The sequence below is a fragment of the Geotrypetes seraphini genome, chromosome 6 (genome assembly GCF_902459505.1).
Source record: "Geotrypetes seraphini chromosome 6, aGeoSer1.1, whole genome shotgun sequence".
Taxonomy (NCBI): Eukaryota; Metazoa; Chordata; class Amphibia; order Gymnophiona; family Dermophiidae; genus Geotrypetes; species Geotrypetes seraphini.
The window spans coordinates 233462445-233488648 of record NC_047089.1 but is presented as its reverse complement, the minus strand read 5'-3'; the positions used below and the strand labels follow the sequence as shown (position 1 = coordinate 233488648).

General features: G+C 43.4%; 1 protein-coding gene across 3 annotated transcripts in view; it reads right to left on the bottom strand.

Annotated features, from left to right (window-relative positions):
- Window positions 1–26204, bottom strand: part of SIM2 (SIM bHLH transcription factor 2) — a 125440-nt gene that overhangs the window by 27851 nt on the left and 71385 nt on the right. For 2 of the 3 annotated variants that reach the window (XM_033947619.1, XM_033947617.1), the window contains 2 exons: window positions 4781–4889; window positions 3215–3300 (listed from right to left, as the gene is read on the bottom strand). The exons of the other annotated variant lie outside the window; for it this stretch is intronic. In XM_033947619.1, coding sequence (XP_033803510.1) covers window positions 3215–3300; window positions 4781–4832 — 138 coding nt within the window. In that variant the 5' untranslated portion in view covers window positions 4833–4889. The remainder of the gene's footprint in view (window positions 1–3214; window positions 3301–4780; window positions 4890–26204) is intronic. 3 annotated transcript variants of the gene reach the window in all.

Sequence of the window (26204 nt, the reverse complement as noted above, 5' to 3'; positions counted from 1 at the left end):
ATTTATACCCCTGGAATCACACTGCCCCATTGAATGTCCTCCTTCTCTATATAATTATTTAGGGCTATACATTCTTTTTTTTTAAATTAGACTTTCCTATTTTAATTTGTAGTTCCTTTCCTATATTTAAGCTATCTTTTTATTGTACATCACCTTGCCTTAATTTGCGAAAGGTGGTATATTAAGTTAAATAAACCATAAACCGTGCAGATAATTTAAAGGTTTTTTTGTTTGTGTTCACAATCTGCATTGCAGTTTATCTGGGTAATGTCAAATCATTTATCTCTCTGTTCTTTATTGAAATGCGTCTGGGCATCTTCTTATTTTACCATTTACGCTGACATCATACCTATTATTTTGTTGGCCTCGTAGACAATAATTCAAGTAACTTCCATACTCAATCTTGTAGATAATTGGGCTAAAGATGACAAACTTAAATTGAATGCCGAAAAAACACATGTCTTCCTTGCCAGTCCATCTAATAAAATTATAGAGACTTCTTTGGTGATAAATGGAATGAATTCCAGTCAAACTTTGGTTTGCGAGTTATGCGGTTTGCGAGTGTTTTGCAAGACGAGCAAAACTCTTGAGCAAATTGTGCCCCCACAACCGGCATCGCCCCCCTGCCCGCGAGCTCCCACCCACAAGAACTGGCATCGCCCGCCCAAACCCAAACCCTTACTGTGATCTGGCACCGGCATGTAGCACCAACCCACGTGACGTGCCGGTGCCGGAAGATCCTGCCTCTTACTGCTGATCTCTGCTGGGCTGGGCCTTGATCATCTGCGCATGCTCAAGGCCTTCTGGCTCCCATTCTCCCTGAGAATCTCGGAGAGGGCGGGCGCCAGAAGGCCTCGAGCATGCGCAGATGCTCAAAGCCCAGCAGAGATCAGCAGCAAGAGGCAGGATCTTCCGGCACCGGTACCGGCACGTCCTGTGGGTTGGTGGTACTGCGTGCCAGTGCCAGGTCGCGGTAAGGGTTTGGGTTTGGACGGGCAGGCGATGCTGGTTCTCAGGGGTAGGGGCTCGCGGATGGGCGGGAGGCAATGCCGGTTGTCGGGGTGGGGTAGAAGCGTGTCAGTGGCCTCGGGGGTTGGGAGGTCTTTTTGGGATGTGATGGGGTGGGGTGGGGTGGCCTCGGGGGGGCGCAGGGGGGGGGGTTTGTGGAATGAATCAAGCGAGTTTCCCTTACTCATTTTGATATACGAGCACTTTGGTTTACGAGCATGCTTCTGGAACGAATTATGCTTGCAAACCAAGGTTCCACTGTACAGTGGTGCCTCACACAACGAACTTAATTCGTTCCAGGAGCAAGTTTGTTATGCGAAAAGTTCGTTATGTGAAACGCGTTAAGCGCAGTGACTAACGACTGCCTGCAGTGCCTGCGCGGAAGGATGCAATACATCGGCAGCGATTGTGGAAGCTCGGGCGACTTCGTTGTGTGAAACGAAGTTCGTTGTATGAATCATGACATGAAGTTCGTCGTGTGCAGCGTTCGCTGTGCGAGGCGTTCTTTATGCGAGGCACCACTGTATATCATAAGCCCCACAATAAAAATCTTAGGTGTTACTTTGGATAAATCCTTAACCTTTGAAGCTCATACTGATATCCTCATTAAAAAATGTTATTATATAAATGCGTTCACTACAATCATATTTTTGATTCCTGGTCTTTCAGACTGTTGGTCCAATCCCTCATTTTGAGCATATTGGATTATTGTCATGTAATTTACTTAGGATCATTTTTTAAAAAACTGTTAGGAGATTGCTACAGTGCGTTTTAATATTTGGGCTGAAAAGATCAGATCATGTTACTCCATACTGCAGGAAATTGCATTGGTTGCCAATCGAGGCCAGAATTGTGTTTAAGTTTGCAGGTTTATGCTATAAAACGTTAGTTGGACTTATTCCTATCTATCTCACTAATCATTTCATGCTTACTCCATATCTTCGTCCCAGGCAGGAAATTTCTCTATTCTCATTTCCAATACTAAAGGGATGTATTTCAAAGAGATTTCTGGGCAGAACTTTGGCTTACCAGGCTGGTGTTGGGAGTAAAACTATGGGGTCCTTTTACTAACCCCCCCCCCCCCCCTCTTTTCTAAAGGTGCGCTAAGCTTTTTAGGGAGCGCTAAATCCGTGTTAAAACGCTTAGCGTGCCTTCGTAAAAGGACCCCTATAAGTGGTTTATTTTTAAATTCAATCTCTTATCAAGTGTTTAGAAGATCTGTGAAGGCTTATTACATTACATTAATGACTTCTATTCCGCCTGTACCTTGCAGTTCTAAGCGGATTACAACAAAAAGATAACTGGACATTTCCAGGAATAGGAATACAATTAACGACGAAGGGCCTAATACATTTTCAGGAAGAGGAATACAGTTAAAGGCGTTAGGTCTAAATCACATTTTGAAGGGAGGATCCTAAGAAGGGGAGAGAGGGGGGAAGAGTGTGGTTAGGAAATTAGGATGTTTTTCTTGAATAGTATGGTTTTGATTTCTTTTCGAAAAGCTTTGAGGTCAGTTGAAGCTGTCAGTAGGTTGGTGATGGAGGGGTCCAATTTATTTATATGACAAATTTCAATAACAACTAGAGAATGACACAGTGACAAAATTCATCACCGTTCCCGTCCCCGCGGATAACCGCGGGAAATAATCCCATGTCATTTTCTAGTGTCTATTTCAACCTCGGTCCTTCTATACCAGCATTCTTCAAAGCAAAGCTTGCGGGTCAGTGGCTGTGGCCATTCATACTCTGATTCTTATGGGAGCCAAGGATAATGAAGCCATTGTGACATCACTGATGTGATTGGCTCTTAGGCACTGGTGGAATGAGGCATTATGACATCACAATATCTGCTCTGGATACCAGAGACTGTCATTCTGCGGGGACGGGAACGATGATGAATTTTGTCACCGTGTCATTCTCTAACTCTAGTTATTTGATGGATATATTTCTGTTTGTATTCCATCTGCGGGTGGCAGATCTTCTTGATGTAAACCGCTTTGAACTCTCAAGGTATAGCGGGTTATAAATAAATTATTATTATTATTACCACAACCTCTAATTTGGGCTATTCTAACTTCAGCATTGAGCCATTATCTTTTGGAAGTACTTTGTTCCGAACGATGCTGTCCTGAGCGATTGTCAGTTATCTTCCAAGTCACTAGAACCAGACGATATTATTCTTAGACTCTGCTGGGTTTGTTCCTTACCTTATATCCACTGCATGTAAGTCCAGCATTTCTTTTGGCCAACACACACTTCATTCGCAGAAAGAAGGATCTTTCTACTTCATACTCTGAAAGGACAGCATCGGTTGCTTTAGTGCAGATGACCCTAGATATCGAAACAGCAGCTTGCTTTCTTCACTCAGCATGGAAAAACAGAGGGTAACAAAAAAAAAAAAAAAACAACCAAAAACTGCAGCAGAGATTCTTTTTTTTTTTTTAAATTAGGCTAACTTTATTGTTTGTTTAAAATTTGCTATACTGCTCCACCTGTAAAACAAATACATTTGCAGCTAGATTGAAAATTATACTCTTTTTTTCAACTCATTTCATACTAACGCAAGGAAGATGGCTTATCTTTCAATGCCTCAGCACACATCTATTGAATTAAAATAGTTACTAAGCTGTGGTACCACAGCAATATATTTACTATAGGAGTCACAAACCTGTGCTACTTCAGTACTGCAGATTAGTAACTCCCAATTAGAGAATGACACGGGGACAAATTTTTCTCCATCTCTGCGGGAGCTCATTTTCCCGTCCCGGAGAATTCTTTTCCTGTCCCTGCCTCGTTCCTGCAAGCTCATCTGCACAAGCTTCAAACACTTTAAAATCATAAGCAGCAACATTCTAGAGCTCAGATTGTGATGTCATAATGCCTCATTCCACCAATGCCTACGCTCCGTCCTCATCTGCACAAGCCTCAAACACTTTAAAATCATAAGTAGCAACATTCTAGAGCTCAGATTGTGATGTCATAATGCCTCATTCCACCAATGCCTAAGCTCCGTCCTCATCTGCACAAGCCTCAAACACTTTAAAATCATAAGCAGCAACATTCTAGAGCTCAGATTGTGATGTCATAATGCCTCATTCCACCAATGCCTAAGCTCCGTCCTCATCTGCACAAGCCTCAAACACTTTAAAATCATAAGTAGCAACATTCTAGAGCTCAGATTGTGATGTCATAATGCCTCATTTCCACCAATGTCCTCATCTGTGCAAGCCTCAAACACTTTAAAATCATAAGTGTTCAAAGCTTGTGTGGTTAAGGCAGAGCTTACAGGAATACGGCAGAGACAGGAACAGCGACAAAACTCACGGGGATAGGACGGGGAAATTGAGCTCCTGTGGGGATGGGGAGAAATTTGTCCCCGTGTCATTCTCTAATTCAGAACTTAGTTGAGGCATGCATCTAGGTAGCAATTTATACTTTTTTGTTTTTTTTCATTGCTAAGATACTCCCAACTCTTGTATTAATACAATAACCCTGCACCACAGCACTGGTGAGCAGGGCTTCAGCAAACCTCACACTTTAGACTTATTTTGTTTCCAAAATCAGAAGATGGAAGAGCTTGTGTCCCTGAACTTTCTTTTGCTTCAGATTTCACAGTGGTATTATTTTGACTTCCAAAGCTACGAGATTACACAGTTGAATCTACTTTAGGAGAATCGCTTTACTTCCAGGAACAGACTGAGCGGTACGGCTGGGCTGCTTCAGAACTCATCGGCTCCCGCTCAAAATCAGCCCATGAAATCCCCCAGCTGTACCTTGTAAGAGGTGAGGATGCAGGGTCTGGTGAGCTGTGAGCACTGCTGTCATTTCATCATGATCAGAAGGATGGATATATTCATAAATACTATTGCCGGTAAGCTCTACCTGTTGAAAGACATCATATTGAACATTAGATACCAAATTGGACTACATGTTCCAGCTAAAACGAGTGTTTAATGTCCAAAATCTATATTCTACGCAAACTACAAACAAGTGAATCCTTCTTAACGACTGTAAACCATAGATGTGTCTCGTCATCTCCTTTGATGTTGCTTACCCAATTGCAGTGGAAGTTCCTCTTTTTTAAATTGATTTGTAGCCTCCTAAAAACATGCATCTCTAGCTTTATCTGAGAGACGATGCCATTGCCAACGTCCGAGAACCAAGGTATCCCAGAATCATAGCCAGATCTTCAAGGAACCTCAACGAGTCATTTAATCCATCTCTTTGATCCAATGACAAATGCACTAAGCAGTGGTGGTGGTGGGGGGGTGTCAGACTGTCCCGGGCACCATCTTGGTGGGGGCGTCAGCACCTCTCCACCCCCCTCTCCAAGCCAGGCTCACGCCCTCTTCCCCCTTGCCTCTTTAAATCTTTGCCAGCACGAGCAATTTCTCTGGCCTGCGGCTTGCGGCCTGGCTCCCCTCTGAAATCACTTCCGGTTCGCAGAGGCAGGAAGTGACATCAGAGGGAAAACCAATGCCGGCGTGAGCAGCAGGCCGGAGAAACTGCTCACACTAGCAAAGATATAAAGAGGTATGGGGGGGAAAAGAAGGCATAAGTGTGGTGTGGGGATGAGGAAAGGAGCAGGGGGGGCACAGAGAAGGGTGCGGGGGAACCACCAGCTCAGGCGCCTCCTACCCTTGCTACGTCACTGGCATTAAGCTCAAACTATCTCAGAGAAAAGTGCATCTAATTTGTGTATATTTCTCTGCCGTCTCCACTGGTGGCTGATTTCAGGGTCTCATTTACTCCTTCAATGAGAAATATACACCTAAGAAGGAATTCATTAAATGGTGCTGAAACTTTCCCCCACTTTTTCTAAACCGTGATAGCGGTTATTCTCCTGACGCTCATGGGAACTCTGTGAGCGTCGGGAGCAGCGTGGAGCATTCAGCGTGGCTCCCTACGCTAATAACCGCTATCGTGGTTTAGTAAAACAGAGGGGGGAGGGTTAGTCATTTAACCCTTCACTGGCCCAGGTACCACAGATTCTGAGCCTGCCTAGACAGATAGGGAAGAATACTTACGAGTACCTGATTATAGAGGCGTGAATTATTCTTCGTAATGAGAGAAGGGACGAAGAAATTGGGCACTCTCTGATTTATGTTAGCCTATCCCTGTAAATGCATTGTTAAATATATGGGTTTTAAAATATGTTTTCTCTATGCCTGATCATCTAAGATCCATTTTAGGCCTTAAGGGGTTAATCAGTGGTGGTGAGTCTAGCTCTATAAATTAAAGCTGGTGGGAGGGTGGGGGGGGGTTAGACGTATTAAGCCTTTTCCTTAATTTGTTTCTTAAAATATATCTCTATAATTTATGATGTTTCTCCCTGCTGTAATGGTGGTCGAAGAAAGAGTTATTCTGTCCGGCCATTACCCCGCATACCACCTATCAGGAGGCCCCTCAGCAGCGGGAAAACCGGTGTCAGGTCAAAACCGCGGAAGACAAAGGCGCGCGCTGACAACTGAGCGCAGCGCGGAGGTGCGCGCCAAAGAAAATAACTGTTTTTAGGGGCTCCGACGGGGGTGTGTGTGGGGGGGAACCCCCCCACTTTACTTTATACAGATCGTGCCGCGTTGTGGGGGCGTTGTGGGGGATTTGGGGGATTGTAACCCCCCACATTTTACTGAAAACTTCACTTTTTCCCTAAAAACAGGGAAAAAGTTAAGTTTACAGTATAATGAGGGGGGTTACAACCCTCCAAACCACCCACAACGCCGCCGCGATCTGTATTAAGTAAAGTGGGGGGGCTCCCCAACAAAACCCCCCGTCGGAACCCCTAAAAACTGTCATTTTCTTTGGGGTGCGCCTCCGTCTTGCGCTCAGTTGTCGGCGCGCGCCTTTGTCTTCCGCGGTTTTGTCTATGAACCAGAAAACCAGCCAATCGCTAAGCTGCCTCCTCTTCTCCCTACACCCGCCCACCCGTGCTGAGTGCTCATCCCAATAGGAGAAAACACGGGCCCTCCATCCCCGCGTTACTGTCGCCCATCGAGACGAGGGCTCTCTTTTAAGATTGTATTGCTTTCTAATTTTGAAATTTGATTTTTATATATGTTGGAATATGATTCTGTATCTCTTTACCAAGTAGTTATACTTGTGAAAAAATTGATAATTAATAAAAATTAAATTACACTTCCCCCTCTGTATTCGCGGGAGTATGGGGCAGAGCCGGCCCGCAAATAATATTTGGGCCAGTTCTGCCCCTAACCCCCACTTCCCCCGGTTATTTTAAGCCCTGAAAGCCCCCCTTAAGCCTTACCTGGTGGTCTAGTGAGTTTTCGGGGCAGGAGTGATCTTCCCACGCTCCTGCCCCGTGCAGATCGCTCACAGGAAATGGCTGCCTTGAGCTCCCGTAATCTCTCGAGCCATTTCCTGTGAGCGATCTGCACGGGGCAGGAGCGTGGGAAGATCGCTCCTGCCCCGAAAACCCACTAGATCACCAGGTAAGGCTTAAGGGGGGGCTTACAGGGCTTAAAATAGCCTGAAAAATGAAAATGTATTTTTTGATTTAAAACCGCGAATAAGCGAATCTGTAGATACGGAATTCGCGAATACGGAGGGGGAAGTGTAATAATAATTTTTTAAAAAGAGTACCTGATTACAATTCAATGTATTGCAAACCTCTTTCGGCGAAGCTCTTCATGATGTGGTGTTAAAACATCAAATAAATAATAAAAGAGTATTGTAGCATGTTGTGTTCTCTCTCCCTGTCTTTCGAGAAAAAAAAAACCCTCTTTCCACTACATCACAGCAATTCAGAGCTCTTGAAAAAGGTGTCCATTTTGCATAGCAAATAATTAAATGGGGCTTATCTTTAGGATGACACAGCACAGAGACACTGCAGACAACCTAGAAAGTAATCACTGTTCTGTATGCGGTGTCATGGAACCACAACTGACAAATTATAGATGGGAACAATGGCTACACAAACATCATTATATTTCCATTTTTGATAAGGATTATTTTGCCTCCCATCCAGCTTTCTGAGAAAGAGATCACCTCTGGACACTAGAATAAAAAGTTCTAGAACTTTTCTTGTGCTGCAGAAACAGAGAGGTTGGCGCAGTGGTCTCCAACTCAAACCCTTTGCAGGGCCACGATTTGGATTTGGAGGGACTTGGAGGGCCTCAGAAAAAATCATTCATGTCTTATTAAAGACAATTTTGCATGAGGTAAAACTCTCTTTATATTTATAAATCTTTCTGATTTGCCAGGGATCCAAGATGGCTGCAAGTGGATGAACGTCGGAAGCGTCTCCCGAGCATTTGCCTCTGCTTCAAAGTACTATACGGCTTTACCTCCAAGTACATAACGGACCTTTTCTCATTTTCTAATAACAAACTCAAGAAAAACACACACTCAAAATTCATTTCCCCTCCAGTTAGAGGCTGCAAAATGAAAAAACACCACGAACACCTTCTCTCTCACCAAGCAGCCCTATGGGGCAAAGACCTAGACCAACTGCTTTCGCCCACTACTTACGGGGAATTTAGGAAACGCCTAAAAACATACCTGTTCCAGAAATACCTAAACAATTGACCCGCTCTCCCCCCTCTCCCTAATCCACCTGAATTTACTGCACTGTTATAAATATAATATGTTATCTTCATCTTGTCGTAATTTTACGTTGCCATTTATTCCAAACAGGTCCTGTCGGAAATTACCTACTAAAATGTACATCTTATATTTTGCTCAGCAAATTGTATTTCTATACTATTGCCTCTTAAGGTCTCTGCTCTCTGTATTTCCTCTGAATATCTGCATATTATATTTCGCTGTATGTCCAGCTCTCCTGATTGTAAACCGCCTAGAAGTCGCAAGATTGTGGCGGTATAGAAGAATAAAGTTATTATTATTATTAATATTATTTGGTAGAATTGGATATTTTACCTTACTGCATTTCTTCAGCTTTGACTGACCTCATGCCTAAAAGGAGAGGGAGAAGTGCTGCTGGAGCCTTGCGGCGCCCTGAAAATCCCCCTGCTATCACTATTGAGCAGCTCTTGAATCGCCTTCAGAGGGAGCCGACAACATCAGGGAATCGCCCCTTGGATTCGGTGGCGCAGAGTGAAGCCGGAAGAGGAACCCTTGGGCTAGAGGTCACGCTGAGCCCTGAAGCAAGAAACACTCCCCCCCCAACCGCAGCGTACCAGCTCACCACGAGAACCAGGCACGTCCAACGAGATAGCGCCTGCAACCCGGGAGGCTTGTTCATCTGGGAGCTTTGAGACGGATACACCAAAAGACTTTTTGAGTCTGGAGAGTGATACTGCGGCTGGAACATCGGAGAAGAGGGAGGCACAACAAGAACAAGAAACTACAAATTTGGGAGGTGAGACTACTTCTTTTGTGGTTGAAAAACCCACTGAAATTACAATGGAGTCTCTGTGGGACTTAGTCATTAAATTGGGAAACTCTTTGAATCCACAAATTAAAGTGGTGGAAAAGAAAATTCATAAACAGGAACAAGCATTGAATACACTGCGATTGAAACCAAGTCTGAAAAAAATGAAGTTGAAATAACAGGGGTCAAGTAGGTACATGAAGTTGTGATTAAAGACTGTGTTAATATTAGATGGAAACTGGAAATGATTGAAAATGGCCATTGTGCCAATTATTTGTGGTTCCTAAATCTCCCTAGGGTTCCCTCTATGTCCCCCAAGAAAATGTTAAAGAAATATTTCCTGGAAATTTTTGCAGTTTCAGAGGAACTAATTTCACCATTCACACAAGTATTCTATTTGCCTGCTAGAAAATTGGATCAACAATTGACAAATGAGGGACAACAGGAACCACAATTAGATATTACCACTCTATTGGAAACCTCATTAAGAGAATTGGCTATACCAGCACCAGATAAGAACTGGATAAAGAAGATGTTCTTTAAAAATAGAACCAAAGAGTTTCTGGGTCAGAAAGTACAGATCTTTCCAGATGTTACCAAAGAGACTCAAAAACGGAGAAGACAGTTCTTGTTACTAAAATCTGGAGTAATCTCAGTGGGTGGGGGGGGAATTTTTTCTTAGGTTCCCTTGTAAATGTATTGTTCATTATGGTTCAGATAAATACGTTTTATTTGATCCGACACACCTAACAAAGTTTGTAGCTTTGAAACGACTTGAGAAGGGTGGAATAACTGAAGTAACAACTGAGACACATGATTAATTACTCCCCACAACTTCAGTCACTTGGATTTTCTTTTAAATTGTTTAAACTGATTTTCCTTAATTGTTAAACTGTCACTCCTTGAAGTCTTGGCTCTCGGTATGTTTATCATAATCACAAAAGTAAAATAAAACAGTTTCTTGATCATATGTCTCTTTAGCTATAAATGACATTATTATTAAAACTTAGCCAAAAGGAAAGATTTATAAACTATAAAGTGTTTTATCTTATGCAATATTGTCATTTCTTTAATAAGACATGAACTATTTTTTCTGAGGCCCTCCAAGTACCTACAAATCCAAAATGTGGCCCTGCAAAGGGTTTGAGTTGGAGACCACTGGCTTAGCTGTAACCATGACATCCTGTTTGCCTTTGGGTAGCAGAGCTGAGATTGTGATGTCATAATGCTTCATTCCACCAATAAGAGCCAGCCTCATCAGTGATGTCACAATGGCTTGATTGTCCTGTTTTCCCCTCTGCCCTCCAACCCAGCCAGCAGATTAACTGTTCCCCTTAACTCAGTGGTCTCAAACTCACAGCCCGCCAGGCCCTATTTTGAGGCCCTCGATATGTTTATCATAATCACAAAAGTAAAACAAAACAGTTTCTTGATCATACGTCTCTTTAACTATAAATTACAATATTATTAATAAGACTTTGTTAGTATTTCTCCTATTATGTTTTCCTTTTTTTCCCCCTTTCTTTTTGAAGTTCCTAATTACAATCTTGCTGTACAAGATGTTATGCTTGGAAATATTGTCTAAAATTGATAAATAAATAATAAAAATAAATCTTTCCTTTTGGCTAAGGGCTCCTTTTACTAAGCTGCGATAGTGGTTTTAATGCGCGCTTAGTGCGTAAATTGCCATGCACGCTAGACCTTAACGCCAGCATTGAGCTGGCATTAGTTCTAGCCGCGTAGCGTGGGTTTAGCACACGCTAAAATCCTGCACGCGCTAAAAATGCTACCACAGCTTAGTAAAAGGAGCCCTAAGTCTTATTAACAATATTGTCATTTATAGCTAAAGAGACATATGATCAAGAAACTGTTTTATTTTACTTTTGTGATTATGATAAACATACCGAGGGCCTCAAAATAGGACCTGGCGGGCCGCATGTGGCCCCCAGTCCGCAAATTTCAGACCACTAGGTTAAAATGAGGGACCACATGAACCCCCCCTTTTTTTTCTACCACAGCCTGGGGGGGGGGGGGGGACAGGTGTCCAAGTTTATTATAGATTTAGTAAACTGCATTATGGGTAGAGACCTTCTAGGTGGTTTACAATACTAATGCAGAAGGGGAAGCTAGGGGCTGCTTGTGAAAACGTGAGGAAAGGGGGTAGAACCACAAGAGCAGTGATTCTTAACATTTATGAGTCACGGACCCCTTTAAGAATCTGATGGAAGCAATGGACCCCCCATCCCTAGAAATATTCACATAAACACAACTTTGCATGCCATGAATATAATGTGCTTTATTGAGATTTGATTGTCTCATACATATGGCATGCACAAAGTATTATTACACTTTAAAGTAAACAATCTAAAAATAAAAACACTCTTTTTATGCACAAAGTAATGGCCACTTATGCGGATTGTGAAAATTGCAGGCAGACCTTAGGAAATTGGAAGACTGGGTGTCTAAGTGGCAGATGAAATTTCATGTGGACAAATGCAAAGTGATGCACACTGGGAACAATAACCTGAATTGCAGTTACTGGATGCTAAGGTCCACTTTGGGGGTTAGTGTCCAAGAAAAGGATCTGGGTGTCATTGTAGACAATACAATACAACTAATGTGCGGCGGCAGCCATAAATGCAAACAGGATGCTGGGAATTATTTAAAAAGGGATGGTTAATAAGGCTAGGAATGTTATAATGCCTCTGTATTGCTCCATGGTGTGACCTCACCTGGAGTATTGCGTTCAATTCTGGTCTCCTTATCTCAAGAAAGATATAACGGATTAGAAAAGGCTCAAAGAAGAGAGACCAAAATGGTAAAGGGGATGGAACTCCTTTTGTATGAGCAAAGACTAAAATGGTTAGGGCTCTTCAGCTTGGAAAAGAAATGGTTGAGGGGAGATTTGATTGAAGTCTACAAAATCCTGAGTGGTGTAGAACGGGTACAAGTGGATCGAGTTTTCACTCCGTCAAAAATTACAAAGACTAGGGAACACTCGAAGTTACAGGGAAATACTTTTAAAATCAATAGAAGGAAATATTTTTCACTGAAAGAATAGTTAAGCTCTGGAACGCATTGCCAGAGGTTGTGGTAAGAGTCGATAGCGTAGCTGGTTTTAAGATGGGTTTGGACAATATCCTGGAGGAAAAGTCCATAGTCTATTGTTGAGAAAGACATGGGGCAAGCCACTGCTTGCCCTGGATTGGTAGCATGGAATGTTGCTACTATTTGGGATTCCGGAATTAGAGAATGACACGGTGGCGGTTTAGCCGCGGGTAATCCGCCAAAACGGGGAATGAAAAATAGCAGCCTCTGCGGGGACGGGGACAAAGCCATTCACCGCCCCATGGAGCGGTGAATGGTCTTGTCACCGCAGTGAGGCATCAAGGATCGCATGGTCCCCGCAGTCCCCATCCGCCCACCCGCACGCCGGCTCGATCGTTTAACCAGCTTCCTCTCTCCACCTCACCTTAGTTTGCCAGCTTTCTTTTTCAGCGACCGACACGCTTTCAAAGAGCCACGCATGCGCGGCTGCTCAGTATTCAATCTTCTGCTCTGACCCAACCGGAAACAGGAAGTTGCAGCAGAGCAGAAGATTGAACTTTGAGCAGCCGCGCATGCGCGGCTCTTTGAAAGCGTGCCGGTCGCCGAAAAAGAAGATGGAATGAGGCAGCAGTTAAGGTTCATTGGTTCTCCTGAGCTGAAAGTTTTAAAGGTCAAAACCAGTGCTTCAAAAGAGGGAAGACGTGATCAATTTTTTTGGCTTTATGGATTAAACGTATAGCTCTATTTTGAATTAGTTTTAATCTGCGGAGATCTTTCTGCCTAATACCTACACTTCTCCCTCCGTATTCGCTGTGATAGGGGATTAACAGACCCGCAAATACAGAAAAACCGCAAATAACTTTTTCATATGTTATTCGCTGTTTTCTATTAAAAACCATCGTGAATATGGTGAAACCACAAATAACATGGTGGGAGACCTGGCCTGTTCCTGAAGGAGAGGCAAAACACGGTGAAGAAAGTGCCGGGAATCAGCGATTTTCTCTGTAAACGCTTAGAATCAGCAATTTCTCTATGCAAGCTGATGTAATTTGGGGGGAGGAGCCAGCAAGCTAAAAACTGCGAATAATCGAAATCGCGATTGCTGAAACTGCAAATACGGAGGGAGAAGTGTATTTCTAGGAAATTACAGTAATCTATTTGTTGAATGATTGACTGTGTTGGGATATTGATTGCTGAAAGGACTATAAGAGAACAGATTGAGTGAATCAGACGCAGTTTGAAGAATATTTTTACTACCTAGGAGATTTGGGCTTGAAATGATTGAGTGGAATTAAGTATTTGAATTTATTTGGTAGGTGAAATAGGACAGGTAGGTTTACTTCATATAATGCTGAGAAGATAATTGATTGTGATTTTTAATTTGAGCTTATGCTGGGATAGCCAGTTCGTAATGGGGTCAAGATTTTTGTTAACTGTTTCTATATGCACCCCACCCCCACGGACTCTGTTCTCATTTGCACAAGCCTCGAGCACTTATGATTTTATATTTTAATATTTTTATTAAAGTATGTAAAAGGGCAATATTCCGTACAACTGTTTATAAATCACAAACAGAGCCTTCCATTTTGATCTGGTTTTGGTACAACCTTCCCAAAGATTCGGTTGCTTGTGTTTCTACATCATCTAGGAAGATAACTGGGTATAGAAGAGAACCTACATAGTGTAGTGGATGAACAGGAAAACAAGTGTCTATTAAATGTTAGAAATTCTCCTTGATGCCACCAACGATGGATGAATCTGTTGCAGTAACAGTTAGATGCTTGAGCAGCTGGGCACATGATGGAAGGATGTTGCAATTAGTAGGAGTATGATCAGCAGACAAGACTCTAGTTGCCACAACAAATGCATACAAGACACAAATAATGTCATTAAACAGCAGTTCATTTAAATCAGGGGTCTCAAAGTCCCTCCTCGAGAGCCGTATTCCAGTCGGGTTTTCAGGATTTCCCCAATGAATATGCGTGAGATCTATGTGCATGCACTGCTTTCAATGCATATTCATTGGGGAAATCCTGAAAACCCGACTGGATTGCGGCCCTCAAGGAGGGACTTTGAGATCCCTGATGTAGAAGGTCACTTATATATTGAAATGTACAGTTTGACTGGTTGTAAAAACCTTTGCACACGACTGTATAACACAGGGGTGGGCAACTCCGGTCCTCGAGGGCCAGAATCCAGTCGGGTTTTCAGGATTTCCCCAATGACTATGCATGAGATCTATGTGCATGCACTGCTTTCAATGCATATTCATTGGGGAAATCCTGAAAACCCGACTGGATTGCGGCCCTCAAGGAGGGACTTTGAGATCCCTGATTTAAATCCAAAAGCAGTTTCTGCAGTTTTTTTAATCACTGAATTCAGTTGCCAGTTGTCAAAGATGTGTTAAGCTTTTACATATTGATACGAGTCTCAAGCTTAAATTAGAGAATGACACAAGGACAAGTTTCTCCCTGTCCCCATCCTGACTCCGTCCCCGTGGGCTCTGTCCCCGTCCCTGCCCTATGGTTAACCAAGGGTACTTGCCCCCATGTCATTCTCTGCTCTGGACCACCAATGATTATTTCAGATAGGTCCAGGGCAGTGCTTTTCAACCCAACCCATGGGGCATGGCATACCCAGCCAGTCAGTTTTCAGGATACTCAAAATGAATATGTATGAGATAAATTTGCATGCATTGCTTTCTTGCTGTGCAGATCTATCTCATGCATGTTCATGGTGGATATCTTGAAAACCTGGCTGGCTGGTTGTGTCCTGCGGTTTGGGTTGAGAAGCACTGGCCTAGGGGAGCCCACAGGGGGTAGGAGGGGTCTTCAAGAGATCTAGGGAGTCAATGGGGATACTACTTATCACTTGAAAGGCATACGCAGCGCTGTACATTTTTACATGGTCTCTGCTCAGAAGAGCTTACAATCTAACTTGGACAGACAGACATGACATATAAGGTGGGGGGATGCAGAACCCAAGGTGAGAGGAGTTAGGAATCAAAAGCACTCTCAAAGAGGTGGGCTTTTAACTGGGCCTTGAGCAATGCCAGAGATATGGCATGGCTTAATTCTTCACAACTCATGTGTCTTCAGAGGAATGGGGAGGGAGGGTCTTTGTTTGGGGGAGGGGTTAGAGCAGTGGTTCCCAAACCTCTCCTGGGGGACCCCCAGCCAGTCAGGTTTTCAAGATATCCCTAATGAATATGCATGAGAAAGATTTGCATATAATGGAAGTGACAGGTATGCAAATCTCTCTCATGCATATTCATTAGGGATATCTTGAAAACCTGACTGGCTGGGGGTCCCCCAGGACAGGTTTGGGAACCACTGGGTTAGAGGAACCTGTAAACTGTACATTTTAAGGTGGCTCCCTGGAGCATTTGGTGGTGCCTCCAGCTAGGCAAAGTTTAATGCAAGCTGGGTTATTGAATTGACTTAATAATGAGGCGTTTTGCATGCATTTGTATGCTCTGCATCTCATTACGTAGCTCACAATACTTGGAACTAATGTGTGTTATGGAAAAGTAAAATGCAAGTTCCCTTAACGCACATTAGAAATGACCCTTTTAGTGGCTGAGAATATGCCGCGGTGCTGGAAATGGATTAAAACCCAGATCTGTTTCAAACCTTCCATCCATCTGTATACATATTGGATAGATTGAGGCCTTCTTTGTGCTCCGGAAAAGCTCAAATAACCACTCGGATTACATGATTCTGTCTTTTCCTGTTCTTAAAGTATGCAGACATCAAAGGTCTGAAGAGGTCCCTTTTTCTCCTCCAGACTATTGCTTTCATTGTTTGCATTCTAAATGTAATTTTGTTTTGTTCTCTAAAATATGGTATTTACCATAGTTTTCATTTTCAGTAAACATGTCATGTAAAAAGTGTCTTGGCTTGATTGTGCTAAGCTCTAAAACAAAACCCCCAAAATCCTAATCATGTCTCTTTAATGCATACCCATGTAACTATTCTATCGTCACTGTGCTATGCATATAAGGTTTTTTTTAAACCTTTTGTGGTGCTGTGGCACATTCAAACAATATTAGAAGGCGGGTCCAAAGTGGAGGGTAAGTTAAGGTCACCATCAGCAACAATGAACCCAGATGCACAAGGAGATCACGGGGCTTTGCCAAAGTCACCCAGCAGTCAATGCTGGAACGGAGTCTTGGCCACAGATCTCAAAACAAATGTTCTAACTGCGTCTTTGTCAGGTAGAATCCGACATTTCAGCTGCCGTGCTCTGAAGTCTACAGTGTGACTTTGGAAATAGTAGGGTCACTGACCTAATTGGGAACAGGGCAGGCGGGAAAGTTAGTTGGTCAGAAATTTATGAATTTTATTGTGAAAGTCCATAGGATGGAAAAGTCTCTGGTAGGTTTAAAGATGTTTTCCCTGTGGAGCTGGGTTAGATGTTCTCTCAGGGTTTGCGCAGCTGGCATTATGCTTCAGGTTTCTGGGTCTCGCTGCGTTTTTGTCAGGTAGAAACTGATGTTTCAGTGACCATGCTATGGCTTTCTTCAGGGTATACTCTGAAATCTGCAGTGTGACTTTGGAAATAGTGGATTCACTGACCTGATTGGGAACAGGGCATTCCACCAATCCGAATTTTGGCGGGAAAGTCAGTTGGTCAGAAATTTATGAATTTTGTTGTGAAAGTCCATAGGATGGAAAAGTCTCTGGTAGGTTTAAAGATGTTTTCCCTATGGAGCTGGGTTAGATGTTCTCTCAGGGTTTGCGCAGCTGGCATTGTGCTTCTTGCAGGTTTCCGGGTCTCGCTGCGTCTTTGTCAGGTAGAAACCGACGTTTCAGCCATCAAGCTGTGGCTTTCTTCAAAGACGCAGTGAGACCTGGGTGAGTGCGTGGCGAAGTGGTTAGAGCTACAGCCTCAGCACCCTGAGGTTGTGGGTTCAAATCCCACCCTGCTCCCAGTGACCTCAGGCAAGTCACTTAATCCCCCCATTGCCCCGAGTACTTTAGATAGAGTGTGAGCCCACCAGGACAGACAGGGAAAAATGCTTCAGTACCCGAATGTAAAACCACTTAGACTATAAGTGGTAAATAAATATCCTCTATAATAAAATCCTAAGTGCATATGTGCACTTACGATACCATGATCCCTGCCACCGTGATGTGTGCCTCCGTGGCTGTATTCTATTTGCGGCGCGTGTAGCAATTTGAGCGGCGGTGGCGGTTTTCTGATAGCTGGCGCCTAGAGCAATGGCAGGAGGGTGTCGTGCAGGTGCTGTGAGGTGTCCCATGCTGGTAAAAATTCTGCTACTGCTCAGGGAAGAGGAGGGGGAGAGGGAAAAGGAGCTGCTTTAGGGGGAGAGGTGTGCTGGGGGTCAGACAGCAATCATGCTTTGCTCGGGGGGGGGGGGGGGGGGAGGAAGACAGAAGGGGGCCACGTAGAGAGAGGCAGGCATGGTGCAACAGAGAAATACAGGCAGGCAGGGGGCCAGGGAGAGAGACAGATAGACAGAGAGAAAGACAGACAGACACGGGGCCAGCGAGAGAGACAGACAGAAAGAAAGATAGACAGACAGGGGGCCAGAGAGACAGACAGACAGAAAGCAGCCAAGGAGAAAGAGACAAATAAATAAAATCAGATAGACAACGGCCAAGGAGAGAGGGAGAAAGAAAAAAAGGCAGACGGTGGCCAAGGAGAGAGAGAGACAAAAAGAAAGAAAGGCAGACAGACAGACACATCTATTCTAGCACCCGTTAATGTAAAAGGCTTAAAGACTAATAAATAAAAAAAGACCTACTTGCAGCTCTACTAGAACTGGCCAGAGTATCTGCAGCTGCCATAGAGATAGATATGTACTGTTTCACGCAGATATTTGGGGGGCTGGGAGGGGTTCAGTGACCACAGAGGGAGTGTATGGGGGCCATATTTTTATCCCTCCAGGTCAGTTTAGATACCATTTTGGCCCTTATTCATTTTAAAAACAGGTCTAACCCAAAACATCCAAATTGTGCCCTGAATGTTTTGTAAAATGTTAATCGCTGTAAAATGTCCAAGTGCTAAGTCTACCCTAATCCCACCCCAAACACACCTTTAACACTCCCCTTTAAGATTCAGACTAGAGAATGACATGGGGAAAAATTTGTCCCTATCCCCACAGGAACTCAATTTCCCCGTCCCCGTGAGTTTTGTCTTTATCCCTGTCCCTGCCTATTCCTGTAACTTCAGCCTTAACCACACAAACCTCGAACCTTATGATTTTAAAGTGTTTGAGGCTTCTGCAGATGAGGACGGAGCTTAGGCATTGGTGGAATGAGGCATTATGACATCACAGTCTGAGCTCTAGAATGTTGCCACTTATGATTTTAAAGTGTTTGAGGCTTACGCAGATGAGGACAAAGCTTAGGCATTGGTGGAATGAGGCATTATGACATCACAGTCTGAGCTCTAGAATGTTGCCACTTATGATTTTAAAGTGTTTGAGGCTTGTGCAGATGAGGACGGAGCGTAGGCATTGGTGGAATGAGGCATTATGACATCACAGTCTGAGCTCTAGAATGTTGCCACTTATGATTTTAAAGTGTTTGAGGCTTGTGCAGATGAGGACGGAGCTCAGGCATTGGTGGAATGAGGCATTATGACATCACAGTCTGAGCTCTAGAATGTTGCCACTTATGATTTTAAAGTGTTTGAGGCTTGTGCAGATGAGGACGGAGCTTGCAGGTACGGGACAGGGAAAGGAAAAGAATTTGCGGGGACGGGAGAATGAGTTCCCGTGGGGACGGGGAGAAATTTGTCCCTGTGTCATTCTCTAATTCAGACACACTGGAGAGAAAAAACCAGAAAAACATTTTGAAAGTCAATTTTGAAAATGCCCACTTGGATGTTTTGACTAGTAAGATGTGCCATTTTGGGAACATCATTTTTTGAGCCTGTTTTACAAAGCCGTGCTTCGGGGCCATTACTGCAGCGGCCCGCGCTAAACGGCTTCGTAAAAGAGGCCCTAAAACTGGGCAGGAAAAAGACTTTGGGTCAATTTTGGAAATGTGATTAAATTGGGCAAAAAAAGTTTTGGGTTATTAGTTTTTCAGGAGCCTTGTTTCAAGGTTTGTTCATCCTCAGTGACTGAAATTCTTTTTTTTTTAATTCTTTATTAATTTTTAAAACTTCAATCGTGCACAAGAGATGATGCATTTACATAAAATATTAACATTACAGCACAATAAACTTAATAGAATAAAGACAAGATTTAGGGGTCCTTTTACGAAGCCGCATTAGCGGTTTAACTCGTGTAATAGTGCGCTCTAAACCGCCGGCCGCACTAGCTGCTACCGCCTCCTCTTGAGCAGGCGGTAGTTTTTCGACTAGCGCGGGGGTTGGCACGTGATAAAAAGTCGCGTGCACTGATTTTAAAGTGTTTGAGGCATGTGCAGATGAGGACGGAGTTTAGGCATTGGTGGAATGAGGCATTATGACATCACAGTCTGAGTTCTAGAATGTTGCTACTTATGATTTGAAAGTGTTTGAGGCTTGTGCAGATGAGGACGGAGCTTAGGCAGTGGTGGAATGAGGCATTATGACATCACAATCTGAACTCTAGAATGTTGCTACTTATGATTTTAAAGTGTTTGAGGCTTGTGCAGATGAGGACGGAGTTTAGGCATTGGTGGAATGAGGCATTATGACATCACAATCTGAGCTCTAGAATGTTGCTACTTGTGATTTTAAAGTGTTTGAGGCTTGTGCAGATGAGGACAGAGCTTAGGCATTGGTGGAATGAGGCATTATGACATCACAATCTGAGCTCTAGAATGTGGCTACTTATGATTTTAAAGTGTTTGAGGCTTGTGCAGATGAGGACGGAGCTTAGGCATTGGTGGAATGAGGAATTATGACATCACAATCTGAGCTCTAGAATGTTGCCACTTATGATTTTAAAGTGTTTGAGGCTTGTGCAGATGAAGACGGAGCTTAGGCATTGGTGGAATGAGGCATTATGACATCACAATCTGAACTCTAGAATGTTGCCACTTATGATTTTAAAGTGTTTGAGGCTTGTGTAGATGAGGACGGAGCTTAGGCATTGGTGGAATGAGGCATTATGACATCACAATTTGAGCTCTAGAATGTTGCTACTTGTGATTTTAAAGTGTTTGAGGCTTGTGCAGATGAGGACGGAGCTTAGGCATTGGTGGAATGAGGAATTATGACATCACAATCTGAACTCTAGAATGTTGCCACTTATGATTTTAAAGTGTTTGAGGCTTGTGCAGATGAAGACGGAGCTTAGGCATTGGTGGAATGAGGCATTATGACATCACAATTTGAGCTCTAGAATGTTGCTACTTGTGATTTTAAAGTGTTTGAGGCTTGTGCAGATGAGGACGGAGCTTAGGCATTGGTGGAATGAGGAATTATGACATCACAATCTGAACTCTAGAATGTTGCCACTTGTGATTTTAAAGTGTTTGAGGCTTGTGCAGATGAAGATGGAGCTTGCAGGAATGGGGCAGGGATAGGAAAAGAACTCACGTGGACGGGTCGGGAAAATGAGTTCCCACGGGGACAGGGGAAAATTTTTCCCCGTGTCATTCTCTACTTGGGAGAACAGTATAGAAAATTGAATAAATAAATAGTGTGAAAAATTTCTGTCTCTGATAACCAGAGCTGATACTGTGATGTCACAATACCTCATTCCACCAATAAGAGACAACCTCATCAGTGATGTCACAATGGCTTGATTGTCCTTTATGTAGTCACTTTCACTACATTTTGATTTCTAGAGTGATGCACTGTAGAGAACAGCATGGGGACAAATTTGTCTCCTTCCCCGCAGGAACTCAATTTCCCCGTCCCGTTCCCATGAGTTATGTCGCTCTCCCTGCCCCATTCCTGTAAGCTCTGCCTTAACCGCACAAGCCTCGAACACTTATGATTTTAAAGTGTTTGAGGTTTGTGGACGGGACGGGAAAATGAGTTCCTGTGGGGACGGAGAAAAATGTGTTCCCATGTCATTTTCTATTTGATATTTAAGTTATTTGGTTTCTTCATTTATGATGTTTTCTTTGCTGAATTTTTCTGACTAGCATTAATACATTCACTATTTCTTTTTTTCCCCGCTTCTTAATTATTGTTGGTTTTTTTTCTGAAGGATGCCTGTATTTCTAGAAAGCCTTGGTGGTGTGTTCTAGAGATTAGTAACTGATTGAGGTTTTTTTTCTCTCTTTTCTTTTTATTTCATCGTTTATTAGGGTCTTTTTTTAGCTGCTTAAAATTTATTTATTTATCTATTTATTGAGAATTACTAACCGCCTTTATGAAGAGATTCACCCGAGGCGGTGCTCAGCAAGTCCAATTCAACATAAAACTTACAATTTCGTGAACAGCATAACCGTAGTAAAAAGACCACGTATAAACCTAAATACAATGAAACAGTTTCAAAAATATACTTATGAAACATCTAATAAGCACACATTAGAACATTCAAATAACATAGACATAATGCTAATGCTTTTCTACAATACAGCTTATCATGTAGCCAAGGGGCCAAGTGCAGATATTAGGGGGGGACAAGATGGGTGGAGTTGTATTTTTTTTAAAAACTAAAAAACTGCAGCTTAATTCATAGGAAGTCAACCATTACCTTAACCCCCTCCTTTACTAAGGTTAGCGCACCTTAGGAAAAGAGCCCGTAAGCAGGGCAGGAATAATTCGTCGAGGGCCCCTAGGCACACAAATACACTGGGCCCCCCTGCCCCGCCCCGCCCCGCCATGCGCCCAGGCGGAAACAGGAAGCTGCATCAGAGGGAAGCTTTGGGCAAGCAGCACCGCTTGCACAATTACAGTTCCCGTTGCCTTTCTTACCCGCGTTGCTTGCTTGTCTTACTTTCCGTCGATGGGGGGGGGGGGCTGCGTTGCCGATTGGGGTGGGACCCGCATTGCTGATCGGTGGGGGGGGGGGCCACGTTGCCGATCGATGCTGATCGAGGGGCCCATCGCCGTTTGGAAAAAAACAATGTTGATGCCATCCTTCATCGGGCCCCCTTGACAATTTCGGGCCCTAGGCACGTGCCTATTTGGCCTATTGGTTAATCCTGCCCTGGCCGTAAGTGTCTGTGTGACAAATATTTATAGTTTTGCTTCTATGGAAAAAGAGGCTTATTAGATTTTACTGGCTCCTCTATGGGTAGTGGCTTCTCTGTATGTGCCCACCTTCATCCCTCATAATTACTTGGAAATGGCCAGAGTATGGCCAAATTTTGAGGGATTATAATTCCTTGGAAGGGGATCCAACTTCTGCAGTTTTTTTTTTTATGCTGACAAGTGACTAGAGGAGGGTTATTTGTTATTGATTAATGTTTGCACAGAACACTTAATTCTGCCTCTACAGCAAATTCGCCACGCAATGGAGCAGACCCAACTGAGGTTATTTGGGATTCTGGACCTTTGAATTGCTAATGCCTGGTTTTCCTTTTCTCTTATCAATAAAGGAAGCAACTGTTTCTCAAGAGCCCTCGCTGCAAGCTGTAGCAATTTGATTCAAGAGTCCAAAGAAAGCTTTATTCATACAAAATGCAAAAATTGTTAAAAAGCTTTCGACCATCTTTATTTTAAAAAGGCAAAACTCCCCAATGCCTTCTCTAACCTTTGAGGGGCTACTGAAAAGTTAACCCAGCCAAGAAGAGAATGATGTGGAGCCGTGAAACTTACAAGTTATGCCACACTTTTCATTTCATTGATATGAAATGAAAGATGTCAAGAAAAGTGTGGCATAACTTGTAAGTTTCACGGCTCCATACCATTCTCGTCTTGGCTGGACTGAGAACTTTTCAGCAGTCCCATCCTATTGTGATGTCATAATGCCTCATTCCACCAATGCCTAAGAGTCAGCCTCATTGGTGATGTCACAATGGCTTGGTTTCCTTATACTTGTGCCCATTTACTAGATGCATTTGCCTCATTGAAAAAAAAAAAGTGTCAAGAAAAGTGTGGAATAACTTGTAAGTTTCATGGCTCCACCTCATTCTCTTCTTGGTTCGGCTGAGGACTTTTCAGCGGCTCTTCATATACAGTGACACTGCCTGTCTCAAGGGGTGCCCTAATGTAGCTCAAATATTTACAGAAATAACACTGTTAGTTACAGACACATTGTAAGCATGTTGTTGGAAGGAACACCTCATCATTCCTCCGCGTCTGGACTGTATAAATTTGTTCCTAATTTTCTAAAGTGCTTAAGAATCTGGTCTCCCGTTAAGTTTCATAAACCAGTAAACATCTGGCTTATGGGAAGACTTTTGAGATTCATTTACCCTGGCTTTCTGTCTCCGTTCAGATTGTGAATCCTGTTTTTCCTGCACATGGTAGACCATCGAATGTGACACAGAAGGCAGATTGTGGAATACAAGCCAGAGACTTTCAAAATAAAGAAAAGAGGCAGAAAAACACCCAAAGATCAACAAAGTTAAAACAAACAACCCCCCCCCCAAAAAAAAAAAAAAAAAAAAGAGAGGAAGGAACCACTCTGATTCCAACACAAGGGAATGTTTATTATGCATTCACTAAAAAAGATTTGGCACAGGAACCATGTTCAATTGGACCAATTAGAGCTGAACGAAACTTGCAGAAATTCAAAGGCAGCCTATAGTGCTTGCTTTTTAAAGATGCCTATAACTGATTTTTACTGTAAGCTCTATACAATAAGGCTATGGTGTATTGTCCTTAGTATCCGTCCAAGAAATACAGTAATTTTATAACAATACTAGTTTTTTAGCCCGTTACATTAATGGGTGCTAGAATAGATGTGTAGACTTAGGTATTTATTTCTCTCTTTCTGTATGTGTGTCTTTCTTTCTTTCTCCCTGCCCCCCTTTCTTTCTGTCTCTCCCCCCTGTCCAGCAGTAGCCCTTCTCCCTTCCTTTTACCTCCCCTCTGTCCCCCTTCCCTGCTCCCCCTGTCCATCAGTAGCCCTTCTCCCTTCTTTTTACCTACCAATATTCCCATTTCCCCTTTTACCTTTCCTATTTCCACCTTTTTCACCCCATCCAGAGTATCTGTTGCATTGTTGGTGTTCCAGGGTTTCCTCTTCCTTGGGTCTGGGCCGACTATTGTGGGCCAGGATTGCTAGGGGTTCCCTGTGGGACAGGCAGGGGCAAGGGTCAGCAGAGTTGGGGCAGTGTGTGGGGCCTCTGCTGGGTCACGGGGAGCTGTTCTCTGCTCCCATTTCCTCTTCCACAGCCGCCACCACCAACATGTCTGCCCAAGCGAAACGCAGCGTTTTCTTTTTTGTGCAGCGCGCAGGCGTCGCATCGGGCACGTCTTTCTTGGGCCGCGACGGAGAGGGCAGGGGGTTCTAGCGGCCGGCAGCCACCGCTCTACACCGCGTTTCGCCTCAAGCCGCCGCGGCCTCCTCCCGGCAGCTGCCGCTCCGCACTGCCTTGCCGCGGCTTTGGTTGGTAGGGCCGTATTGTGAGGTAGAGAGCAGGGAAGGCTGCGCATGCGCACTTGTCTTGCCACATCCCGACAGAAAAGGGATCAGGGAACACGCGAGGCAAGTGCGCATGCGTGGCTAGCATTTTATTATTTAAGATAGGACTGGATAATAAATTTTCGCACAAGTTTTCAAGTGGATAAATGTGAACACCTCAGTCCCACTTATAGGTTTATAAGTTTATGTTTGGAGTTGGATGACAGCAGCTACCCGGGAGACCCTTGATAAAGCGCCATAGCGCGAAACATGTCAGGTCTGGCTCCCAGGTTTTTGGCGGATGCAAAGATAAGTGCATAATAGCCTATTGAACCATAAAAAGTACTACAGACAACGGTTAAACAATTGGTGAATGCAGAACAGCCAATGATGAAAGTCACCACATAAATTCTTCCCGCAGTTGAAAAACGAAACAGCGGTGGAGTGGTGGGACTGAGGTGTTCACTTTTGTCCACTTGAAAACTTGTGCGAAAATTTATTATCCAGTCCTATATTGTTATAATATAACTGATTTTTATACACGTATCTACTCCAGCTATTTTTAATTTTTTCCCTTTTCCTATTGTATTTTCTTTTTAATAATAATAATAATAACTTTATTTTTGTATACCGCAGTACCAGAATAGTTCAAAGCGGTTTACATGACAAGAGACTGTACATCTACAGCAAAATTTACAAATAAGTCAATCAATCAATATAACTTAGCGAGTCAGGAGCAGGCAAGAAGGAGATAGAGAGATTATAAACAAGTCAATCGGCGTGGTTTAGGAAGTCGGGTGCAGGTAGGTGGGAGGTGCAGGTAGGGAGAAGGCAGGTAGGTGGGAGGTGCAGGAAGGTGGGAGGTACAAGGCATGGAGGGCGGGAGTCAGAGATATTTGTCAAAGAGATAAGTTTTGATTGACATCCTGAAAGTTTGGTAGGAGGGAGAATTAGAGATGAGAGTGGATAGACATTCTTTCTATAAAATTGTAGTTCTCTCTTTTCCCATTGTTTTAACATAGTAACAGAATAACATAGTAGATGACGGCAGATAAAGACCCAAATGGTCCATCCATCAAGTCATAAGTATGTTTGTTTAGTTCGTGTATGTCTAATTAATTTAAAAATGTTCGTCTCCCAGCTATTTTTAAATACTTTGTACAATGCTTTGTGCTTTTGGATAAGCATTTAATCAAAACTTAATAAACTATAAAACTATGTGGTGTAGTGCTCAGAGCTAGGGCCTCAGCACCCTGAGGTTGTGGGTTCAAATCCTGTGCTGCTCCGTGTGACCCTGGCCAAGTCACTTACCTCCCCTTTTACTAAGGTGTGGTAGAGATTTCTGGTCACGGGACAAAAGCGCGCTGGA